Source organism: Silurus aristotelis (assembly GCF_946808225.1).
Source record: "Silurus aristotelis genome assembly, chromosome: 17".
Taxonomy (NCBI): Eukaryota; Metazoa; Chordata; class Actinopteri; order Siluriformes; family Siluridae; genus Silurus; species Silurus aristotelis.
In genome coordinates this window covers 12,159,247-12,182,725 of record NC_139590.1, presented here as the reverse complement: position 1 = coordinate 12,182,725, position 23,479 = coordinate 12,159,247, and the positions used below count along the sequence as shown (strand labels likewise).

The 23,479-nt window shown below is 36.2% G+C and overlaps 2 protein-coding genes and 1 long non-coding RNA gene across 4 annotated transcripts; 2 read left to right on the top strand and 1 right to left on the bottom strand.

Annotated features, from left to right (window-relative positions):
• The first annotated feature begins 1,200 nt into the window (after positions 1 to 1,200).
• Positions 1,201 to 3,518, top strand: rln3a (relaxin 3a). The gene is made up of 2 exons (XM_083566715.1): positions 1,201 to 2,330; positions 2,968 to 3,518. Exons 1-2 carry the CDS (start codon positions 2,168 to 2,170, stop codon positions 3,261 to 3,263), a joined length of 459 nt encoding a protein of 152 aa, XP_083422841.1. The 5' UTR covers positions 1,201 to 2,167; the 3' UTR covers positions 3,264 to 3,518.
• On the bottom strand, positions 3,144 to 5,309 carry LOC310740203. Its single transcript, XR_014537595.1, has 3 exons — positions 5,176 to 5,309; positions 4,910 to 4,950; positions 3,144 to 3,217 (listed from the first exon to the last, which is right to left on the bottom strand). It is a non-coding gene; the product is annotated as an uncharacterized lncRNA (long non-coding RNA).
• Positions 3,974 to 21,135, top strand: il12rb2l (interleukin 12 receptor, beta 2a, like). Of its 2 annotated transcripts, none has more exons than XM_083566714.1 (15): positions 3,974 to 4,291; positions 5,262 to 5,546; positions 9,767 to 9,896; positions 10,784 to 10,938; positions 11,029 to 11,171; positions 11,392 to 11,542; positions 13,361 to 13,437; positions 13,619 to 13,949; positions 15,946 to 16,137; positions 16,994 to 17,095; positions 17,433 to 17,603; positions 19,109 to 19,246; positions 19,535 to 19,619; positions 19,888 to 19,978; positions 20,719 to 21,135. In XM_083566714.1, exons 1-15 carry the CDS (start codon positions 4,216 to 4,218, stop codon positions 21,043 to 21,045), a joined length of 2,454 nt encoding a protein of 817 aa, XP_083422840.1. In that variant the 5' UTR covers positions 3,974 to 4,215; the 3' UTR covers positions 21,046 to 21,135. The 2 variants fall into 2 exon arrangements, with proteins under 2 accessions (XP_083422840.1, XP_083422839.1); XM_083566713.1 differs by having other exon boundaries at positions 19,885 to 19,978.
• Positions 21,136 to 23,479: the final 2,344 nt, after the last annotated feature.

Sequence of the window (23,479 nt, the reverse complement as noted above, 5' to 3'; positions counted from 1 at the left end):
TGCACGATTTTTTGTTGAAGAAAAATAGTTGAAAAAGGTTTTGGGCTCATGATCTTTTTAATAGATATCAATCAATGTATCTACTTTTACTCAAGTACATGGTTTGTGTATTTACTCCATCACTGTCTGCAGTTCATAATATCGTCAAGCCCTCAGGTGTCACTGTATTAAAAACAGGCATAATTCTTTAATGGGCTCAAAAGCAACTCCAGAAAACTATTACAGTACCAGGGCTTCGTAGTAGATGAGAGTGGGTGTTGAACTTGCCTACCTGTAGTTCAAACATTTCACAGATCAAAAACATATGGTGCATCAGGAAACAAAAAATGCAAAAAAGAAGACCCAAGACTGTTGAAGCAACTAGAGCCCTGTATTAGACACAAATGGAACAACAATCCTCTCCCTAAACTCCAGCAACTGTTCTCCTCATTCCCCAGATGTATACAAACTGTTGTTAAAAGGAGAGGCAATGCTACACCTGTCCCAAGTGTTTTAAGAGGTGTTGCGGCCGTTATAATGACCTATTTCCTCTGTTTACACATTTGATATATTTTCCATATTCTGTTCTGAATAAAATATGATTCATGGGGTTTGCAATTCATCGCATTTTGTATTATTTACATTTTCACAATTTTTTTTGTAATTGGGTTTGTATTTATTATTTAGTCGACTCTCAAATACAGTGGAAACACTGACAAACTAAAAACACAACATAAAAATATACAAAAAATACACAACAAATGAAAACCACTACTACAAAACTACAAAAATCTGAGACATATCAACAAAGACCCAAATGGTTCCTTATTAAACAATAGAGGACACATCATGCTGAGTGGGATCCAAAGGATATAAGACAATTAAAGGAAATATGAGTCAATTGTTTTCCTGTGGTCCCCTGGTGGTCTAGTGGTTAAGATGCAGCGCTCCCACCTGCGACCCGGGTTCGATTCCCGGTCAGGGAACCATCCCCAGCCACTCTTAGTGCCGGTCCCAAGCCCGGATAAATTGGGGAGGGTTGCGTTAGGAAGGGCATCCAGCGTAAAACATGTGCCAAATCAAACGTGCGGAGGATCCGCTGTGGCGACCCCTAACGGGAGAAGCCGAAAAGAAAGTTAGTATGAGTCAATTGTTTTCCTGGTGCTTATGTTTATCAAGGACATTCATATGATGACTATTTTAAATGGCATAAACATTTCACAACATTAATATAAATTTGTAAATGAAGAAACACACCCAGCTAAAAGGAAGACATTTTTTTCAGAGGAAATCTAAGCAACTCTGCAACAATTTGCTGTTGGGTTTATGCTGTTGGGATTTGCACATAAATAATTTGACCATAATATATCAATTCATCAGAATCAGGATCAGGTTTATTGGTTAAGTGTGTTGACACACACAAGGAATTTAATTCCAGCTGTTAGTGACTCTCAAAAATACAGACATAAATAAAACTATACATTCTATACATTATCTTTACAATCTTGCAAAATACCAGCTTATTCATATTTTAAAACTTTTTCAGCCTGATCACAGTAACTGGAAATTGCATTTTATTGATTTTTTATTTAATTTTTTTGCAGATTAGTCATTACTAATTACTTAACTTAAATGAATAAAATACTGTGTTTGGTGTTTGTCAGATAAAACACGTTTGCCTTTCAAATGTGAAATGTTTTAAACTTTATTTTAAACCATTTTAAACCATGCATAGTTCATCATATTGTAACTCATGAACCAACTATTAATTTATGACACTGACATTAAATAGTAAATTTGCGTGAGTGAAGTAAAAGGCCACAGTGTTAAACAAATAGAAAAACAAATGTCAAGTCCATTTTTGTCCTAGTGCAACACGTTCTGTTATTTTATAGGTGCTATTAAATCATGCATTTTCAGGTCAGTCCTTTGTCTATGGAAATGTCTGGTTTTGTATCACTAGGTTATCTGTGACTTTTCAGCCAGGTGGGTCTGTGTGACGAACATTGTGTGGGTGTGTGTATGCTTGTGTATCTGCCACACTCCTTTATAAAGGAGATTTGGGATTCGGGACAATCAATTATCTCTTTGACCAAAGCAAAGCTACAACAGGCAACATCAGAAGACGAGAGACTCATTGCAAAACTTCTTCAGTTCTCACATCAATTAGTTTGTCTTCAATTATTCCATGATGTGGAAATCTGCGGTGCTGGCTGTATGTCTGCTGCTGGCTGAAGTGAGGGCATATGATGGACCATCATATGGGGTGAAACTGTGTGGTCGTGAATTTATCCGCGCTGTCATCTTCACCTGTGGAGGCTCTCGATGGAGACGCTCAATCACAGGCTCAGGTAAGATAATAGCCCAAAATGTTACGATACACCTATATGTACAATACTACTGGGCAGTAAGTAAATACATTTCTCATCTGTAAGTAAATTGACTGGCTAGAATTATTCACAAATGAATGTCTTCTCTTTCCCAGTTCCATTTTTATGTGACATTGTGCTCACATCCTCTTTTATTTTAAATGACTGGGTATAAGTGCTTTAAATTTAGAATCTGCATGCATTTAACATCCCTATTAATCACGTTATTTAAACAGGCCACAGTCCAGTCAAGTTTTTTCAATGTCATTACTCAAACAGCCTTAACTGGTGAAATGTGCTTGACAGGATGTGAGTGTATCCTTACCCTTGTTCAACACTTGAAAAGCGTACGTTGTGAAAAGCACTATAGAAATAAACTTGACGTGACTTGTTGAATGTCAATTAGATTAATATGAAGAACAATTTACTCACACACACACACACACACACACACACACACACACACACACACACACACACACACACACACACACACACACACACACATAAGTATAAGAATATAAACGAGTCAAGCCAGTTAAAGGGATAAAGTTCTACATATGAACAGATGATTCACAAGTAAAATCTTTGCTAAACCTAACCCATGCTTTTTCTACAGATGACCTGAATGTAGACCCTTTTGGCTCAGACATTCGAGATTCTGCAGATGGTTTGGTGCTGCCCTCTCTGCCAAGGTTCTCACTCCAGCATGACTCTGAGCCTGTCTCTTTTGAAATAATGCGAGGAGTGCAGAGAGCCTCTGAGTTCAGTCGGCCTGCCCGCTCCATCATCTCAGATGAAGTTCTGGAAGCCTTGCGTACGTCTAGCAGGAAAGGCCGGGATGTGGTAGTAGGACTGTCCAACGCCTGCTGCAAATGGGGATGCAGCAAGAGCGAGATCAGCTCCCTGTGTTAAGACCAGTTACATACAGCTAACTCCTCTGTGTGTGTGTGGGTGTGTGTGTGTGTGTGGGTGTGTGTGTGTGTGTGTGTGTGCATGCTTTCATGAGCGTTCCCTGTCTTGGAATTTGATTGCCAGTTATCCCATAGATGAACATTTTATGTTAATAAAATGTTAATCTGCATTAGTCAACAGTAAATGTATGCTTTATCCACCCACGTTACAATTCATGTTCACTTGTAATTGATTCTTTTTATGAAATAAAAAGGACAAAAACCCATGTTGAATTTTTGCTTTGCAAGCATTTTCTTATCCTCGTTTTAGGGCTAAACAGACACAAACATTCAAAAGTATCAGTTGCCATTTGCTTTATCCTGTCCAGGATGAACGATTACTGCGAGAGATTGACACGCGCGAACGTCAATTCCGGTAGAAGCAGACCGCGCGCACTGACAGAAAAGCAAGCGGGTCTTCGTGGAAGAGCACTTGGTTTGGTCCAAATAGGGGGGTTTTCCCTAAAACTAAACTAAAGTACTTTACTTGTCGCGTTTAACTTAATTCCTTTATGAACGTTATGAGGTAAAACCGAGCTGTACACGATAATCTGAAAATGACCAATTAAATAAGTAGTCGATATTGCGATATTGCGTATAAATAAAATAATGAGAGCTGAAATACCCCGGATATGTGTTCACATGGTACAGGCGAATAGGAATAAGCGAGAGGAGGAGTAAGTGTGAGCTGTAGTTGGTAAACTCATGGTATTTCAGTTAATCTATCAGAAACCAGGAAACTTTGTTTCTCTACTCTTTTATGGTCCAATAGGTAGCGTGTAGTGTAATCTTCTAACAGTTGAGCATGTTGGTTGTGTAAGTTACTTTGCTGGAGCAGTGAAGGTTTGAGCTCTCAGGAGTATCTCAGGCTCTGTCAGTAATATGCTCCTGCTCAGTGTATCATTCTCTGAGGAATGATGGCTGTAAGGCAAAACCGAGCCCTTATGTTGCCTTTCGTTACACTACACCTCGCCTGGCTCTTTCCTCATGGTAAGTGAAAGACCCCCTGTTTTTATAAACTTATTATTATTTTTTTAAATGCTAAAATGGTTCAAGCCGCTTTGAGTAGCTGCAGTTGTCACTAGAGAAAGCTGGGTGTTTCCAAGATTGCGTTATGCTCGAAAGTTTTACAGCGTTAGCCAAAATGTATCTAATGTTTCAATCTTTCTCAATTTTTGTATTTTTTTTTATTTATTACTAAACTCTATAGACATGTCTGTCTATGTGGTGAATTATAGTCATTTAACACCACGACTATATGGTTATTAATTAGTTGTTAGTTTTCTATTACACCTTAAACATTCAGGTGCTTTGAGTTGATCATATCTGTGTTTCACCCAATAAGCCTGATTTATTTATTTTATAGATTATTTTTCCTATTTTTGAAAAAAAAAAAAAAAAAAACCCACCAAAATGCAGTAATTACTTCTATAAGTAATTGTTAGTGTTAATTTTGTATTTTTATTATTATGATAGTGTGGGAATAAAGCGAAATTGCTCACACATTAAGCACGTGTGGGGACGTCTTTGCTTGTTTGGTAGTTCCTTTTTTGTAAATGCCTAAATATGTATAAAAAAATAATAAAAACAAACGTAAATATATATGACCTTGTCAGGAGTGCAAGACTGCCGTGTTGATGCTTGTATGCCTTTTTAAAAACAGAAAACCATTTTTTTTTCTAAATTAAAAACAAAGTCATTTCTTTGTCGTTGTTTAGATAGTTAGGATTGGGTTCAGAAAGTATTTATTATAGACAGAGTGTGTATATGTGTGTATAATTTAACATCTTGACTCCAAACTAACAAAAACAAGCAGGCAATTTGTGTGTGTGTGTGTGTGTGTGAGAGCACGAGTGTGCGTGGTTTTTACTTACATACAAGTTCTTGAAGCAGCAGTCATTTCTGTTCTCTCCCACTTGCTTTTCATGCTTTATACCTTGTGCCTCTCGCTGTTTTCCAGCCTCGTTCGGATCGCCCGTGATGTGCTGGTGGCATACGGTTTCATCTGCCAGCCACAATGTGTCTATTGAGTGCCAAGCCGATCCTCAGGGTTCCATGCTGAAGTGCGACTTGTGTCACATGCACGTGCGTCCCCTCAAACCAGCAGCGCACGTCTCACAGACAGGGTGCAGCCACACGAATGTGAGCTTCAGAGCACTTCTGGATGAGCATGAAATGCAGACCACTAACTGCACACTTCTCTGTCCAGGACACACACCTTTGCCCTTTAATCTAAAGAAAGGCTGTGAGTATTGACAGTGTTTTAAAAAGATGTAATAGATCTTAGTAAACAGTGTATTAAAAGTCTCTGTATATTGGGGAAATTAACGTGTGAATGCGCTCTTTAAATCGTTTTACTGCATTGTTTCCTGGTATACCATAGCCTTCTTTTGTCAAAAAAAGGCTATCTGTAATAAAAAACTAAGAATGAAACCTTTAAAAAGACAGATTTCACAATACAGTGGAAAGAAGCAGTCAGCTATATGTAATGTGTAAAGTATAAACTCTTTATGATGTGCTGTACTCTAGTTTAGGATGAGGTATTGTGGGAAAAAATTCAACAATGGGATTTTATTTCCACCTTGGAATGGTTGTGTAGCAAGTGGCTAGTAGAACAGTTAAAATCATTTGTCCTTACAGAAGCTTTGTGAATCCACTGTGGTGTTGTTTGTTTATTTTGCTAGCTTGAGGGTTTGAATTTAGCAGTAATGTATTATGTTACTAACTGGAGCAGCCCCTTTAAGAAGGTAGGAATGGAGGTAAGACATGTGACTGAGGCATCATGACATGCATCAAGAGTGAGTCATTGACAGATTTGGTGGAGAGAATCCGGTCATTTTCCAAAATAAAACATTGTTTGGAATCAGATAATAAATAAAACGATAATAAAGTAAGTGTAACAGACTTTATCATAAGTTATGTATTCTTTCTGTGCAGCCCGGTACCAATTGACCCGGGGGTTGGGGACCACTGTTATAGATAATAAAGTGCCATGGATATACATTTACTGCATTAAACATTATTTTTATTTCATAATTAAATACATGAAATCAGTCCTGGAGCAATCCAGAAAAGTATTGGGTTGAAAGCCACATGTCTCATGAGTTTATGTTTAAAATTTTATGAAGATTTTTATAATAAATGAGATTCCTACAAACATTTATCTGTGAGGGTTTTGTTATACATGTTTGACTATTGATATTGACTTGGCATTCATATTGATGACCAGGTAGCCAGACAAGCTATTGTTTTACAGCCATGACCATTCATTTTGATGTGCGGCAATTCCAATCTCAACAATACACACACACACACATACTTTTCAAGCATTTCTCATATAAAAAAACAGACGGGCAATAAAACCAATTAAATCGTATAAAACTATAAAGGGAGATATATTGTAACTTAAAGATTTAAAATAGCATCTCCAAGTCTCTGTTGTTACTGCGCCCCCAAAAATATTTTCCACATCGCTACTTTTTTGTAAATCTCCAATAAAACAACTTTTTTGATTGTCAATTTTTTTCCTTGCTATCTTTTTTTTTTTTTTTTGGTAAACAAAGTCCAGTTAGCACGAGCTATAAACAGCTGTTTGAGCAGAACTGAGCGCTGTATCACTTGCTGGTTCGTCACACCACGTGCTGCTTCGACCATTAAGAGTTTGTAAAGAGTAATAAAACTAAGACTCTCACACGTGGGGAATAAAATCCTCCCATATATCATTAAAATCCTGCACTTATTGGCTACATTGTCCATCAATCATTTTGTTACCATAATGCTACTGACTGGAAATAAAAGGTTTGAAATGATAGGTGTCATGGCACCTGCATAGAGTAGAGACTCAAACCAAGATTCTGCCTCTTTTACTTATTATTTTATTATTTTTTATTTTGTGGTCTCAAGCTTAAGTTTTGTAACACTATATTCTACCAGCCATATTTGTTAACCAGCAAGATGTCGTTTTTTATGCGAAAGTTATTCCGATACATATAAACACAAACACCAGCCGAAGTTCTGTGACGTAAACAAAAGAATAAACATCTAAATTACAACACTATTGTTTGGTTGGAGGAGAAATGCTTTACAGCATGTTGTTCCCTGGACCCTTATCTTTCCTAATAAACCGGGATTAGCAGCAGTGGATGTGTTTATGACTCGTTATTACAATAATAATGTAAATATTGCATTTTTTCATGCATGTTGTTGTGTACTGCTTACACACATTCAGCAAATACATTCGTTATACGTTTTCCTTTGAAATACAGTGGAATCGCTGCATGAGGCTTTAGAATTATGTGTAGTTAGTCATGGTTACTCTTCTCCTTTTTATTTTTTTTATCTATTGCCAAGCATTAACACCTGAGAACAATGAGCTATCGGACGAGCTGGCGCGGTGCTGAAGGCTAAGAGGTTAAAACTTGGCCAGATGGTAGAGCTCAATTTGGGGAGAGGTTAACAAAATATCAACCCAGCTGGCCAAAGGGGGCGCTACAGTCCAAAAAACGTAATTTTACACATTTCTGGCCATAGCTCGTACAAGGTTTATTGTAGACTCAAAACTTTCAGATGCCTGGAATCCTTTGGTCAAGAGAATGCCAATTTGATGTATTTGCTCTACAAAGTTTGTTAAATTGAGTTAAAACATACTTTTGCAAACTTGTCTTAGGTTTTTCGCGGAACGAAATTAGTGTAGCATTGTTCAGTAGACAGGGATTCTTATTAATTACCAAAAAAACGTTGAACTTTCAACTCGCCGTTGCATAGGCTCAACTAAATGTTTAAAGTAGGCCATTGACCTAAAACTTGGCATGTCGTGTCTCTGTCCAATGTGGCAAAAGTGTTTATAAGGACATTTTTGTACCTCAAAAAACATGCTCGCTATCTGCCAATGTCATTTAAGCACCTGTTAGACAAAGTTAATGGAGGCTAATGAAAACATATCTCGGTGGGCATGTTCGACCCATGGCCCTAAAAGTCTGAATTTTGAGTTAAATCCCCCTTCAGGGGGCGTTATTGTGTTTTTCATGTCTATAAATAGTTGTATATTACACATATACACTTAGTTTTTATATGCTAAAGAAATTATGCTAAGCAACTGTGCTACAAGGACCACTACTCTCAATCAACAATTATCAACAAAAACATTGCACTTTCTATTTACTGTTCAAAGGGTCGCCAAAATGTTTAAAGTAGGCGAGTCACTTTGACAAAAATGGCAATAACTTATGAATGTTATAACTAGCTATAACTACATAACCGTTCACCCGATCGACTTGATACTAGGTACGCAGTGTCCAATGTGCTCTAAGGTTTTTTTTGAGGATATTTGCATATCTTAAAAAACAAGGCCGCTATCTGCCAATTACATGTGAGCGCCTGTTAGACAACATTACTAGAGGCGTATTACAATGAAACTCTTATCTCTTTTTTCCTATGACCTTAAGTTTTTACTTTAGACCTTCAGTTGCTTAAACCCCGCTATTCGCTGCTTGCAGATATATTATATTATTATCTTTGTTAAGTTTAGTGGTTAACTAAAATCATGTGAGCGTCTGGCACACAGAACCCTAAGCTTGAATCATTATTATACAAACTTGAATGTATTAGAATGGGTTTAGTAAATTCTAAACCTTCTGACCAATCAAAATTAAGAATTAAGAATTTAATGGTGCTTTGGTAAAAGTAGTTGCTACTTACTATGAACTTGTTAGTTTGGGGTTTTATTTTAGCACCTGTAGCAGCAGTATTGTTTATTTATTTTTTTTGGTAATTTATCAGATGTACTTGCACAATTACAAATGTTCTTCAGCAGCCGATACAGCATTCCTGCTTTTGGGGTTTAGTGTTGTTTCTATCCAAAATGTGCCTATAATATATATATATATATATATATATATATATATTTTTTTACTTTAACTTATCTTTTTGCATATTTGCTTATCGGTGTTAGCCAAAGTATAGTTGTGAGATAAAAATGATTGTTAAAAAAGAAGGAAAGGTTTAGGCTTGGGACATAGAGGATGTAGCGGTTAGAACAAATGGCCTCTGAAGAGAGAGAAAGAGAGAAAGAAAATAGAATTATGAAACGTGTCAGCAGAATACATATTCTGAAAATATTGACACTGTAGATGTACTTAAGAAATAACCTTAGAAATGGTTCAGAATTGTAATAGATTTGTTCATATGTTCTGAGAACATGCATTAGTGATGGGTTTATAGATTTAAAGCACTTTTGTACGTCGCTCTGGATAAGGGCGTCTGATGAATGCTGTAAATGTAAATGTAAATGTATTTACCACTTTTAACATCACTTCCTGTCTGATTGCATTGTTCAAGGTTCACTTTGATGTGGTTAGGACTTTGCTACTTTCTTGCTGTCATTTTTTCCTAAACTATTTTTGAAAGCCATCTTTTGTTCTTGCAGTATTCTAAACATTTTTTTGTCCATTAAATTTTTTTTTATAGATCCACCTCCCTACTGCTTAATTCCATTTTATGATGAAGGAAATAATATGCATTGCCACTGGAGAGGCTTATTTAACCCCTTGATCCCAACAAATTTTACCCTACACTGGAAAATGGAGGTTAAAGATGGGTAACTATCAGATTATCTAGTTATTTTGTTCCGTTGTGTTAATTTGTAATGCTCAAATAACAGAATATAAATATTTATTATATACCTTCAACAGGTGAAAATTCTGATATTAATAAAACAGTGACGATTCAATGTAAAAAAAAAACAAAGAACTGAACTATTATACAAACAAACAACTAAACAAATAATTATTTTTGGCAAATGATCTAAAAATATTGATTGTAATTCAAAGATGAAACTTATTTATCTTCACATTTTCACCTTCACATCTAAACAATATATAACTTCTATACCTAATAATTCTGATTTATTAAACTTTTTACTTTTTACTTTAATCTCTTAAAACTCCCAAAACTCTTTTAAAACTTTAACTCTTTATCTCAAAACCTTTATTATTTAATGTTGAACTATATTGAACATTTTCTGTTCTAACAAAATAACTAATGTATCTTGAGTTTAAGACTTTTTCTAAAATGTAATCATTTATAATGTTCAAAATTTCTAAATTATGTGGATTTGTAAGTTGGCACATTATTAGGAGCTCTCATCATAAGGAAGATTTGGAGATAATAAGTTAAATATTTGATCTAATAAGTCCAACCTTAGAATTCAGAGCGTTAATAAGATGACAATTTGAAAAAATCAGCAGGTGTTTTGAGACTAAAACCATGTATGAATTGTGAGATAAGTCTAAAAAGTCAGATATTACATTAAAATGAACAGATAATGTTTAAAATTTGAGATAAGTAAAATTTTTGAGATCATAAGAAGAATTAAATTGCATGGTGTGTGTGTGTGTGTGTGTGTGTGTGTGTGTGTGTGTGTGTGTGTGTGTGTGTGTGTGTGTGTGTGTGTGTGTGTCATAACAATGTATATTTTTACTGCAGGCAAATTCACTCTAAAGACTTTGGGGAGAATGAAAGGGGCATTATTGAGCGGGATTTATATGAAACTCATGAAATCATTAAAGTGTGGGTTACTGCAGCAAACAGATTTGGCACCGTGAATTCAGAAATGCTCATTACCAACACAAAGAGTTTCAGTGAGTTCACTCTACTTTCACTTCTGAGACATTTAGCAGAAATTTGCTTGGATTAAATGTCTTTGACCTTTCACTTTCTGTCTTTTTCAGTCCAGCCAGCCACTCCCTCCATCAGCAAGCACAGTTCTGAACCTTTAGAGATTACATGGGATGTGTCTGACGACACAGAACAATTTGACCAATGCCAGTGTAAAGTCCAATACAAGAAACTGTGTGACAAGGACTGGACAGAGGTGAGACATTGGGTGTAGAGGAAGGTGGCCAGAAAGTTAGAGGAAGAACCTGTTTTTAATTGATGTGGCACATGAAACATCCACATAAAAAAATACCTTTAAAGTTTAATCAGAACATTTTGACTTTAATAGGTCTTTTCTAAATGTATTGTATATGTGTGTGTGTGTGTGTGTGTGTGTGTGTGTGTGTGTGTGTGTGTGTGTGTGTGTGTGTGTGTAGGCTGAAGACACTTATGAGGTGAGCTTCATTTTAGAAGATGCTGTGCCATTCACAACATACAAGTTTCGCGTTCGCTGTCAGCGCGTTTCTGATGAGAAATCAGTGATGAGCGACTGGAGCTCAGAGTACACTGTGGAAACTCCTGCTGCAGGTCAGTTAATTAAAAACGAACTAAAACTAAGGTGGAAAAAGGGCTCTTCAGTACTATTTTTTGCTATTTTTATTTTTATTTTTTAGATTGAAGAGGATGAAGTATGATGGACTTCAGTCAACAGTTACTTTTTATTAGGATTTTATTACTTTTATTAAGAGTGTATCTTAAGTTTATTGGTAGAATAATGCCGGCTTTACGCTGTACATTTTCAGCTCGATTTTGACACTATTGTACATCATAACGTTTATTTACTAGTATTAGTGCAAAACAGTAGCTATTGTCATTGTTTAATCTGACTAAAGAATACATTTATTTCATATAATGTTATATTTTGCACATTTCTTCTCTTGTACAGTGTGACAAGTAATAATAATAAAAGACCACAGAATAATTTATTAATCTCATATAGCTAAATAGAATGGGACCAGTGCACAGATAATAAGCTACATCAGATCAACCCAGCTATAAACAAAATACAATTCCTCAAATTCCATTATTAATCCATGATGCCATATTGTACATGCCAGATTCACACTCGATTTCCTGCTAAATGGAGTTCCTGTTTGTCATAAAAATTGTTACTCGTGTTAATGTGCATGAACTGCTTTTCAGATATTTAAGATTAGCATGATAGCTCAATAGCAAGTGATCCATTGTTTGTATGATTTATATGGAATTATAACTAGCACAAGACAACTGCTTTTGAAATTTGATGCAAGTAGTGTCAAATTCAAAGCAAGCATAAAAGTCTGAAATGTTTTTTCTTTAATCGTTTCTTTGAGTTGGAACAAGAAGATAAAAAAAATTAAGTGACGGCATTTCCGTCGATGCTGATCACAAATGATAAAGGCACAAATCACGATTCGGAAACACAAAAGTTCTTGTTACAAAAGCAGCAGACAATAAATCTTGTTAGCTAATGTTAATGATGAGCTAAATCATGGTTATTATAGTATATCTTGATATATGATAATCAATTAAAATACTTCATCACGATTAATCACGCGATTGTTGTGTGTTAACTCACAATTAATCGCAACTTAATCACACATTTTTATCTGTTCTAATAAAATAATAAATTAATACTTTTTTGAAGTTTTTATTACCCTAATCAACATGGTATTGTATGGTAATATGGATGCTTAATGCAAATGTATGTTTACTATAAGTGAAACCATCATCAACATAGAGCATAAAGACAAACTATTCTATTACAGGTTTTTAAGTAATTATAGTGCTTTCAAGTAGGTAAATCATCAAGGACACCAAATAGAACCGTTTCCACACGGACGGTTTTAATTGCCAGATGTGTTCATCATGGCGTATTTTGCTTGATTTTGCATCGGTTAAACAAATGTTTAGTGATGTTTAGTAAAAATAATTTGTCTTTATTTTGTTATTGTTTATAGCTGATAAAGAAAGTAAGTCATTAATAAATATCTGTTGCTTTAAAGGTTATAATTTTGCCTCTTATATTTATTTACATTTTTAATAAAGAATTGTCAAACAGAAATGTGCGCTGCATTAATTGTGCGTTAATAACATCAGTGCTGTTCAAAATAAATTTGCGTTATGAATTCGTTTATTTTGACAATACAATATTTTGAAAATACAAATAGACTGCAACTTGATACTTCATGTTTTTTGGTAATCTCTTGCAAATAGGCAGAGGCTTTGGGGGTGGGGTGACAGGGGGACATTTTTAATATGCACAGAAGATTTGCTTAAGAGTATGTTGCCATTCAGATAACAATATTTTTTAAAGTGATATATTTAAACATGCCTGTGAGTTTTCTTTTGTAACCACTTCTCTAGCTCCCATTGGAACGCTCGATGTATGGAGTGACTGTGATTCTACTTCAGATGAAACTGGCTGCACTGTTCGCTGGAAGGTATACTTGAATATTGAGCATGAACTTATTAATATTCAAACACATCAATACACTAAAATAACATGGCTTTAGAAATTTCACTGCTTTGGTAACTCATCATAATATCCTTTTTTTTTTTCTTTTTTTTTTATATATATATATATTATTTATCCTTTTGTCTTTTATACGTCTTTTTGTCTAGGAGATGCCCATGCAGCAGGCAAGAGGCAAAATCAACAACTATGTGGTGACTATGAAACTGGCTAACGGCTCAGTGTTGAATTTAAACGGATCATTTTACAGGTCTGCAGAGACATGTGTGCACTGTGGACTGGACAATGTTGAAAAGGAGCAGTCATACAGGGTTTCACATGCTCAGCAGAACTATCTGAGATGTCCTCAGGAGCAAGAGCGAAGCTGTTTTCATTACTTCCACCTCAGCATTCCAGTTAAAGAAGTGAATGTTATTGAAGTGACCGCTAACACAACAGGGGGAAAATCAAATCCAGCACTTGTTGCATTACCAAGAACTGGTAAGTCACTGAGAACAAGGGAATGGTGAGAATAATCGTTCAGTGTGCTTAGGCAACCCAAAGAAAAATCTCTCTCTCTCTCTCTCTCTCTCTCTCTCTCTCTCTCTCTCTCTCTCTCTCTCTCTCTTTCTCATTCTCTCTCTCTCTCTCTCTCTCTCTCTCTTTCTCTCTCTTTCTCAAGGGACAATAATATAGAAATTCTTGCATATATTTTAGAGTAATCAATGTGCAGCTTGTATAGCAGTACAGATTTACTGTCCTCTGTAGCACCTGGCAACAAAAGTGAGTACACCCTAAGTGATCACAGCTGTACGTCATGTAATCATGCAAGGCCACATGTCCTATTCATCATGTTCATGTTTCTGTCTGCTTGACATTTGTGTATCTTGTAATAGAGCAGTTAAGATTTGGTGATTTGAGTACAATTCTCTCATACTTACCACTGGATATTCAACATGGCACCTCATGGGAAAGAAAACTCTGAGGATTTGAGAATTAGAATTGTTGCAGTCCACAAAGAGGGCCTGGGCTGTAAGAATATCGGTACTGAAACTGAGTTACAGTACAGTGGCCGGGGTCATACAGAGGTTTTCCAAGACAGGTTTCACTCAGAACAGGCCTCGCAAGGGTCCATCAAAGAAGCCGAGTCCTCGTGTTGTGCGTCAGGTGCAAAAGCTGACTTCAAAAAACAGATGCATAAGTACTGCCAGCATTGCTTTAGAGGTTGCAGAAGCGTAAGGTCGGCTTTTCACAGTGCTCAGACCATACGCTGCATGCTGCAACAAGTCGGTTTGCATGGCCGTCGACCCAGAAGGAAGCCTCTTCTGATGCTGGCTCACAAGTTTGCAGTTTACTGAAGAAGAAAAAAAACCTGTGCATGAATTACTGGAACAATGTGTTGTGGTCTGATGAGACTAAGATAAACTTGTTTGGCTCAGATGGTGTCCAGCACGAGTGGTGACGCCCTGGTAATGAATACCATGAAAACTGTGGCTTACAGTCAAGCATGGTGGTGGTAGCATCATGATCTGGTGCTGCATGAGTGTTGCTGGTTTTAGGGAGCTGCAGTTCATTGAGGGTAACATGGTTCCAACATGAACTGTGACATTCTGAAGCAGAACATGATGCCCTCCCTCCAGAAACTGGGCCAAATGGCAGTTTTCCAATATGAAAACAATTATTTTGACAATAATGGCTGTATGTTGAGTTCTTTTTAGAGGACTGTAAATCTGTACTGCTATAAAAGCTACACATTAACTACTCTAAAATATATCCAAGTTTCATTTATATAGTAGTTTCTAGGGCTGCAACTAAAGATCATTTCAATAATCGATTAATCTTAATATTTTTTCTTTTAGATGATTCAGATGATTTTAATAAAGATGTTTGGTTTATTATATAATTCAGGGTATTTATGTATAAAGGTGTACTTTATGAAAAAAAATCATAAAAAGTAGTTTTGAGTTTAACTATTTTTAATTTAAATATTTTAAATTAAACGTTTAGTGGCTGCTTATTGAGGATGCAATGTGGGATTTCTCCTCAAACAAATTCTCTCATGCAGGGTTTTTTCTCTGGGATGCTCTGAACTGCTGGTGAACTGATGCTTTTGGTCATGGGAACCTGAGAACACGTGTCTAACACAAATACTGAATACTACTAACAGATTACTAATAATGTGTCAAAACCACAGCAGTACAGGGTTTTGTATAATCCGACCTCTGTTCTATTTTTTCTATTGGTTTTCTCCTGTGTATGCTGACATCATACACACTTCATTTGTTCTTGTCCAATTTGTAGCATAAGTCATGAGTAGTCATCAGCAGTCAGAGCAGGCTTGTTTACACGTTTTCTTCTACACAGAGAAAAGCATTTGCACAAATAACATCATACAGATTTAAATGTGTTTGTGTGCATGAAAAACAATAATTGCTCTTTGTAATCTGGAGCGAAAAATGCACCAGAAATATTGATATCATGTCTGTTGTTCTGGTAGGTCTGCTGCAACCAGTGGCATTGGAGGTCAGAGGAAGGAGTGAGGAGCTAAATATATCGTGGACAGTGCTTCCTCAGTTCTCTGTTAGTGTACAGGAATATGTGGTGCAGCATAACACAATAGGACTACCCAACACCCCATGTGTGGACTGGATGAAGGTTAAAAAAAACCAGACATTTGTTACACTTCGAGGTAGGTATTTGCATGTGTAGGCATTGTGTCATAATACATCATTGTTGCACCACCACACCCTCTACTTTTTCCAATGACAGGAAAATACAGCTTTTAAAATGTAATTTCTTGACATGTCTAAAACTTCAGCAGTGTCCAGGAAAATGCTTATTAAATTTAATCGCATTTCAATTTTATGAGGAGTGGTAGCTCAGTGGTTAAGCTGCTGGGTTGCTGATCGGAAGATCAGGGGTCCAAGCCCTGGTATCGCCAAGCTGCCACTCTTGGGCCCCTGAGCAAGGCCCTTAATTCTCTGTGCTCCAGGGGTGCCATATCATGGCTGACTTACAAGCAAGCTGGGATATGCGAAGAAATAATTCCACTGTGCTGTAATGTATATGTGACAAATAAAAGCTAATCCATTCCATTCTATTCCATTCTTCACATCTTCAAACAGCCAGAACCCATTACATAATGTACACTTGCATGATAGTTCTATAGTTACTAAATAATGCATATTAGAATAATCTGCTTTCCCATGAGTAGTGCAGTGGAGTCTGTTGCGTTCTCGCCTGGGGTGTCTCTTTCGCTTCTGAACTTGTCTTACTGTCTGCATGTTCTCTCTGTGCACCTGCTGGGTTTCTCCCACCTCTCGAAAACATGGCAGTTAGTACACTGCCTCTGTGTGTGCTGCTCTGAGACACTGTAGACTGAGGAATCTAGTGCATTTCTGTTACTGTCTGAAACTGGTTAGGAAGAATCTCTGAAAGGCTTTGAAAGGCATCACATAGATCTTGTGTTTTCATATGTCAGTATGATGACTGCAGCAAACTAACCTGCAAAAAGCCTCACATGTTACTTTTGTCTCCATCTTCAGGTCAATTGACAAACTACACTGCTTACAACGTATCTCTGTTTGCTGTGGTCAACAACCGCAGTTGTTTACTCAATTCTGCCATTGCCTACTCTGTTGAAGGAGGTATCATTTGATTTATTGCACCACCTTCCTTACATTTTGCAAGAGAAAAGCATGCTAATTTTGCTGATTTGTAGAGAACAGAGTACTACAGTGTTGCCAAATTATAAAACCATGTGCTGAGACTGAATGCAGTTTAACTCTGAGCAAAACTGACTTAAAAGCTCAAATCCGTAATTAAAGTCTACTAATATACAACCATATTAATATACTATGAGTGAGAGAATGAGTTAAACTCCATTCAGTCTCAGCACATGATATTATAATTAGGCAACACTGCAGTACTCTGTACTCTAAAAGTAGTCTGAACATGAACTTATATTCTTTTTTTTTTCTACAGTGCCTTCAGAAGTCACAGATTTCCAAGCAATACCTACCTCTCCATATAGTGTAAACCTGACATGGACACCTATTCCGCTTAATAAAAGCCATGGACATATCATACAGTACTTTGTGGGATTACATGATAATGAAGTACAAGGATGTGCAACAGCTAGCGGACCACAACAAGGTGGGTTTCCTATTAGACAAGCAGGTTTAGTAGACTGTTGATGTACATATTTTTTTTCTTCACTCATATATCAATCAGGCCAACTTCCTGCTGACTTTCACAGCTGCAATTGATTAATTCACTCACCAAGCACTTTTAGTTTCACCGGTACACCTACTTATTCATGCAATACTTTAATCAACCAATCATGTGGCAGCAGTGCAATGCATAAAACCTTCAGCACTGGAAGGGAAGTGGTAGTTCATTGTTTAATTTGTTGGACTTCTGATCGGAAGGTCATAAGTTCAATTCGCACCTCCATCAAGCCACTGCTGGGCCCTTGGACAAGGCTCTTATCTCAATTGTATAACTGAGATAAATCTTTCTGGATAATCTAATAAATGGCATAAATGTAGAACATAAATGGGCAAGCAGCTTTGGCTAATATTTATATTAAATATTAGAATGGAAAAATATGATGATTCTGGCAGACATGCTGCTTAGAGTGTTTTTTTTAGTACTTTATCAGAATCATGCAGTAAGGGAAAAAAAACATCCAAAATGAGCCTTGTGGGCTATAACAGGCAAAGACCATGTCAGCTTTTGTCAACCGAGAACAGGAATCTAAGGCCATAGAAGGCACAGGCTCACCAAAACAGGACAGCTGAAGACTTGGAAAAACTGAATTGAGCATGAATCCATGGACCACCCTGCCTTGTATCCACAGTCCAGGCTGGCAGAGATGGTATAAGGTGTGTTGTTTTATTGACACACTTTGGGCCTGTTAATACTAATAAACAATCGCTTGAAGCCCAAAGCTTATTTAAGTATTGTTGCTGACCATGTGCATCCCTATATGGTTTTAATTCACAGACACAGGTCAAAATCTAATAGAACAGCTTTGGGGTGCAGTATGGGAGTGAGAATTTTACAGAAGCACCTGGAGTAAATCTCTGATAATGTCAGACTTGATAATGATAAAAGAGTATCTGCGAAAGTAATAGGGAAGGTTTATAGGACTGTGGTGAGACCTGCGATGTTGTATGGTTTAGAGACAGTGGCATTGAGTAAAAGACAGGAGATGGAGCTGGAGGTAGCAGAGCTGAAGATGTTGAGATTTTGACGAGGATAGACAGGATTAAAAAAGAAATTTATTAGAGGGACATCACATGTAGGAAGTTTTGTGGACAAAGTGAAAGAGGCCTGATTGAGATGGTTTGGACATGTGCAGAGAAGGGACATTGGGGGGGGGGGGGGGGTATGGTGACAATGTCTATTTGTAAAGGTACTATACAAATAAAAATAAAGCATTTTTGTTATGAACATCTCATCTTATTAGAGATTTCTCATAAAGACACTGCTTATCTTGCTGTAAAGATGTCTATGAAATATCCATGAAGCCAATAATCAAGTTCACATTGTGACACATTGCTAATCTGCTTCTTACAACTCGTTAATGTTTTCAAGTCTGGTAGGGTTGTACAAGTTATAGTTGACTCAGTTAAAAGTTTTTGTCTTTTACACAGTGCACAACGTGAGCAGCAATAACCGCAGCTTCCAGATCTCTAATTTAAATCCTGGTCAGCAGTATGCAGTGTGGATCAGCACTAAGACTAGTGCTGGAGAGGGAAAGAGGACAACTGCCTGTTTCACCACACCTTCTGGTATCTTTTCTCTCTCGACAGTCACACTTGTAATTGATGCTAACCAGAACGTAGTATGTAACTAAGTAAGTTTTGATACAAACTGAAATTTTCTTCTGCCCATTCATTTCTATGGACTCCGGCTTAACCGTCAGCTTGTCACGTGATATGAAGAACTTCATTTGCTAAAGTCATTGGTAGAATTGCAGTTGTGTGTAAATTTCTAACTAAGCATCAGTCCATCTTATCTTTCACTTTGCTAATCTTGTTTAAGGAATAACGTGCAATTATCATCTGTTTTCTCTTCAGTTAACTTCACCAACCTAATGTTCCTCATAATTATTGTGCTTGTTGTCATGACTGCGGTCATAAGCACTTTAATTTGTATAGTCTGGTTAGTATGAAATATTTTTCTTATATTGTTTTCATATTAGTATTATTTTCATTGTTGTTATTATATTGTTAATTATACATTTATAATGTTAGTTATATTGTATTATATTGTAAATGTACATTTCTTGTCCTTATTTGTGTGTGTGTGTGTGTGTGTGTGTGTGTGTGTGTGTGTGTGTGTGTGGGTGTGTGTGTGTGTGTGTGGAATATATATGCAGATATAAATATTCAGATAAATATACAGATACCCATTTCTCATTTTTAAGGAGGTGTTTAAGGACCAAGGTAACCGAATGGTTCTACAAAATCCCGGACCCCATCAACAGCAGTTCATTTAAACAGATGAGCAATCAAGTCAAAGTGAGTATAAATTTATTCTAGTAGTACTGTGTGTTCTGTATTGAAATGGGAAATACCCCTTGTATGACTACTCTAACTCATCTGGATCAACTCCTAAAGAGCTTAGGGAATTAGCTGGTGCATGAAATATGCAATATGGCCAAAAGTGTGTGGACACCTGTACATTGTACATGTTTCCCTTCATCGGATCTTAAGAGGTCCACACATGTTCCTGCATGAGTTTCTCAAAGTTTCTTTGCTGTCATAAATGTACACATTGTATTTTAATTTTTTTTGTTTGTTTTTTTAATACATAACATATAGCCCTGACACATGATCTGGATTCCTAGGTTATTAGTAAAAAAAAAAAATCACCCTGAAGAACAATAACAATACGTTATTGCAGGTCTAATCTAAAATATCCCTCTTAATTGTTACTTTGCACTAAATCTGTACATTCTTTTAGTTTAATACTAAACGTATTCAATAAATGTATTTTATTCAATGTTTTTCCACATAACTACAGTAATTACATTTAGTGTGTCCTATCATTAAATGAATCTGTATAGTATAGTTCCCTCGATGCGTTTAAGAGTTTACACTTTTATAATTTACCTCGAGGGAATCATTTAATGATTTAAATAATTTAATTGGAGTCTTTTTTCTTCTCTGCCTATAGATAAAGATTATTTTGGTAACTTTGTGTTCCAGTTGTTTCCAGTATGTCCCAACTAATGTGTGGGTGTGTGTGTGTTTTACAGTTCTGGCACTCATTGCCTGTACGTTCAGCCTCCATGGAGTGTGGGTTAGCCATCTCTCAAGTTGAGATAGTTCTTAAACCAAAAGTTGATCCTGAACCTGAGGAGGAGCAGGAACCTGAGGAGGAGCACAGAGAACAAGGACAGGGCAGAGAAAAGGAATTGCAAAGATATGATGGGGTGGAGCAGAACAATCTTATGCCAAGTCATCAGAAAGAATACAGTCAAATGATTGACAGCAGTGATGAGGAAGACGGAGAAGACTGGTACGAGCAGCCGTTTCCTTCCGACTACGAGAAACATTTTTTACCCTGCATTGTAGAAGCATGAGATTCTTCTTTTGCGTCTGGAACAGAGAGAATTCTGGCCTGTCATAGCTTTACTGTTGTATGTTTAAAAATGTGGATTTTCTTGAACAATACTACAGTCATTGTTCACTGTCTTCCTCCTTCCTTTCACAACACTTTCTCTCGAGAGTTTTTCTTTTGGCATCATCATGCGTTTAAAAATCACCATCGGTGAAGCTTTTCTCCCGATGCCGTGCAGCTCAGCACACAGGTGAAGTGTGTTTTTTCATGCCCGGCTGTTTTCAGCGTGACGAATGATTCGCATTTCCTGTTGCCAATCCAAGTGATCGGCAGGTCAAACGTCAGAGGAACCTCATTTATATTTATGATGTGGTGCGGCCCGATTCAGTGGGAGCGCATCTGATTTAATATAAAGAGTTTCATTGGTTCAACTGAACCCGTTCAGCAATTTGCATTGGTCTAATGTTTTGGGGCTCAGTTTTTTGGCAGGAAGCTTGTGAAACATGGAAAAACCCAGGAAAAATCCATAAATTAGCCGCTTCGTTGTTTAAGCCGCAGGGTTTAAAGCGTGGGAAAAAAGTAGCGGCTTATAGTCCGGAAAATACGGTAAACTCATGTTTTACATTACTTTTTGATACCTGTGAAATATGTAAAAAAAAAAAAAAAAAAAAAAAAAGGAAAGAAAAAAGGGGAATTGCAAAACAATGAAAAAGGGGGATTTTTCTGGACTTATTTCTCACATGCCAGCAAAAGAATGTACAAGTTACTTTCTTGCTTAGAATCTTCACAGCAGCTAACAGATTTTCAGAAACTGAATCTTACAGGACTTTTAAAAGCATGACTTGATATTTCTTTATGTGCAATTTGTATTTTAATATTAAGCAAAACTTTTACAGTAACTGAACTCAATTACTGTATGACAGTGTCATAATTTGTATTTTAAACCGTGTTTAACAGATAAATGCATTTTTATAATACAGAAATCTTTTTTCTTTTTCTACAAATTCTGCACAATTTTTTAATGAATTGCATGCATTTACTGTGGCAGGGTTTTAAAGAGGTTACGCATTATCACAAAATTTGTTTCTGGCAGATTTTCAGTAATTCCTCAGTAATTTCAGTACTGATGATGGAAGAGTCGGACTGCTGCATAAAGTCTTTTCCAGCACTTCCCAAAAATTGTCAGTAGGGGTTAAATCTGAACTCTGTAGTGGCCAATCCATGCGTGGAAATGATGTATCATGCTCCCTGAATTATTCTTTCACAATTTGAGTTTGATGAATATTAGCATTGTCATTTTGGAATATGCCTGTGCCAACAGGGAAGGAAAAAAAATACATTTATGGAAAAATCAGAGCGTCATCTTACCTCATTTTTTGGGCACATAACTTTGCTGAACCTAGACCTGAGCAACTGAAGCATCCCCAAATAAAGTCCCCACACAGGCTTGTTTTGTTTGATGGGCGCATCACTTCATCTGCCTCAATTTATAATCTGATGAACCCGTCACTCTGGAACAGGCTAAATCTTGACTCATCAGATGACATAAAGATTGAAACAATGAACAAAGTTCATGTCCAATCTTTACGTTCCTTATCAATTTGAAGCCTTTTTTCTGATTAGCCTCACATATAAATGCTTTTCTAAAGGCTACTTAACTGTTTAGTTTCAATCCTATTAGTCCCAATGTGCATGTGAAAATGCTCTTACTTTCTCTACTGAAAAAAGCTGTAAGCTCTACGGTTGTTTTTTTACAATTTTATTTTACCATTTAACATTGAAATGATCTCTAAACACAATCATTGAAGTTTTTTCCAACCACATTGCTTCCGCAAAAATGATAATTTACCACTATCCTTAACAGGTTTTAATAATGCATTGGACAGTAATTCAGCTGATTTTAGTAATCTCCTCTATTGTTTTCTTTGGTTGATGCAGACTAAAAAATTTCACCCTTCTAAAATTTTGTAACCTCTTTTATTTTTTTTTATTTTTTTTAACAACCACAGGATTTGTCTTCTGACAAGGTTGTTTAAACAACAACGGCATCAGTTACGGTTAAATGACTTGTTGTTGGCTAAAACAACAAATCACACTGTGACAAATCACAATGGGTTATTTTAATCTGTAAATCTGTCACAAAATGTCATACACATCCATTCCTTTACGTGCAATTCATGTATATATAGATATAAATATAAAAAAAAAATGTCTAGTATGTGTATATATATATGTATAATATTCCTAAAATTATTTTCATACTTTTTAGCTATACGTATGTTTTTTATATTCATTATACTTTATTTTATTTCTTTTTTTATTCTTTTTATCCTTATATTCTACTTCTATTTTTTATGTTTACATTTTAGACAGTTATAAAAAAAAAGGATTTCACTACTTGTTATACTCTGTATGAATGTGTATGTGACAAATAAAATTTGAATTTGAAACATATA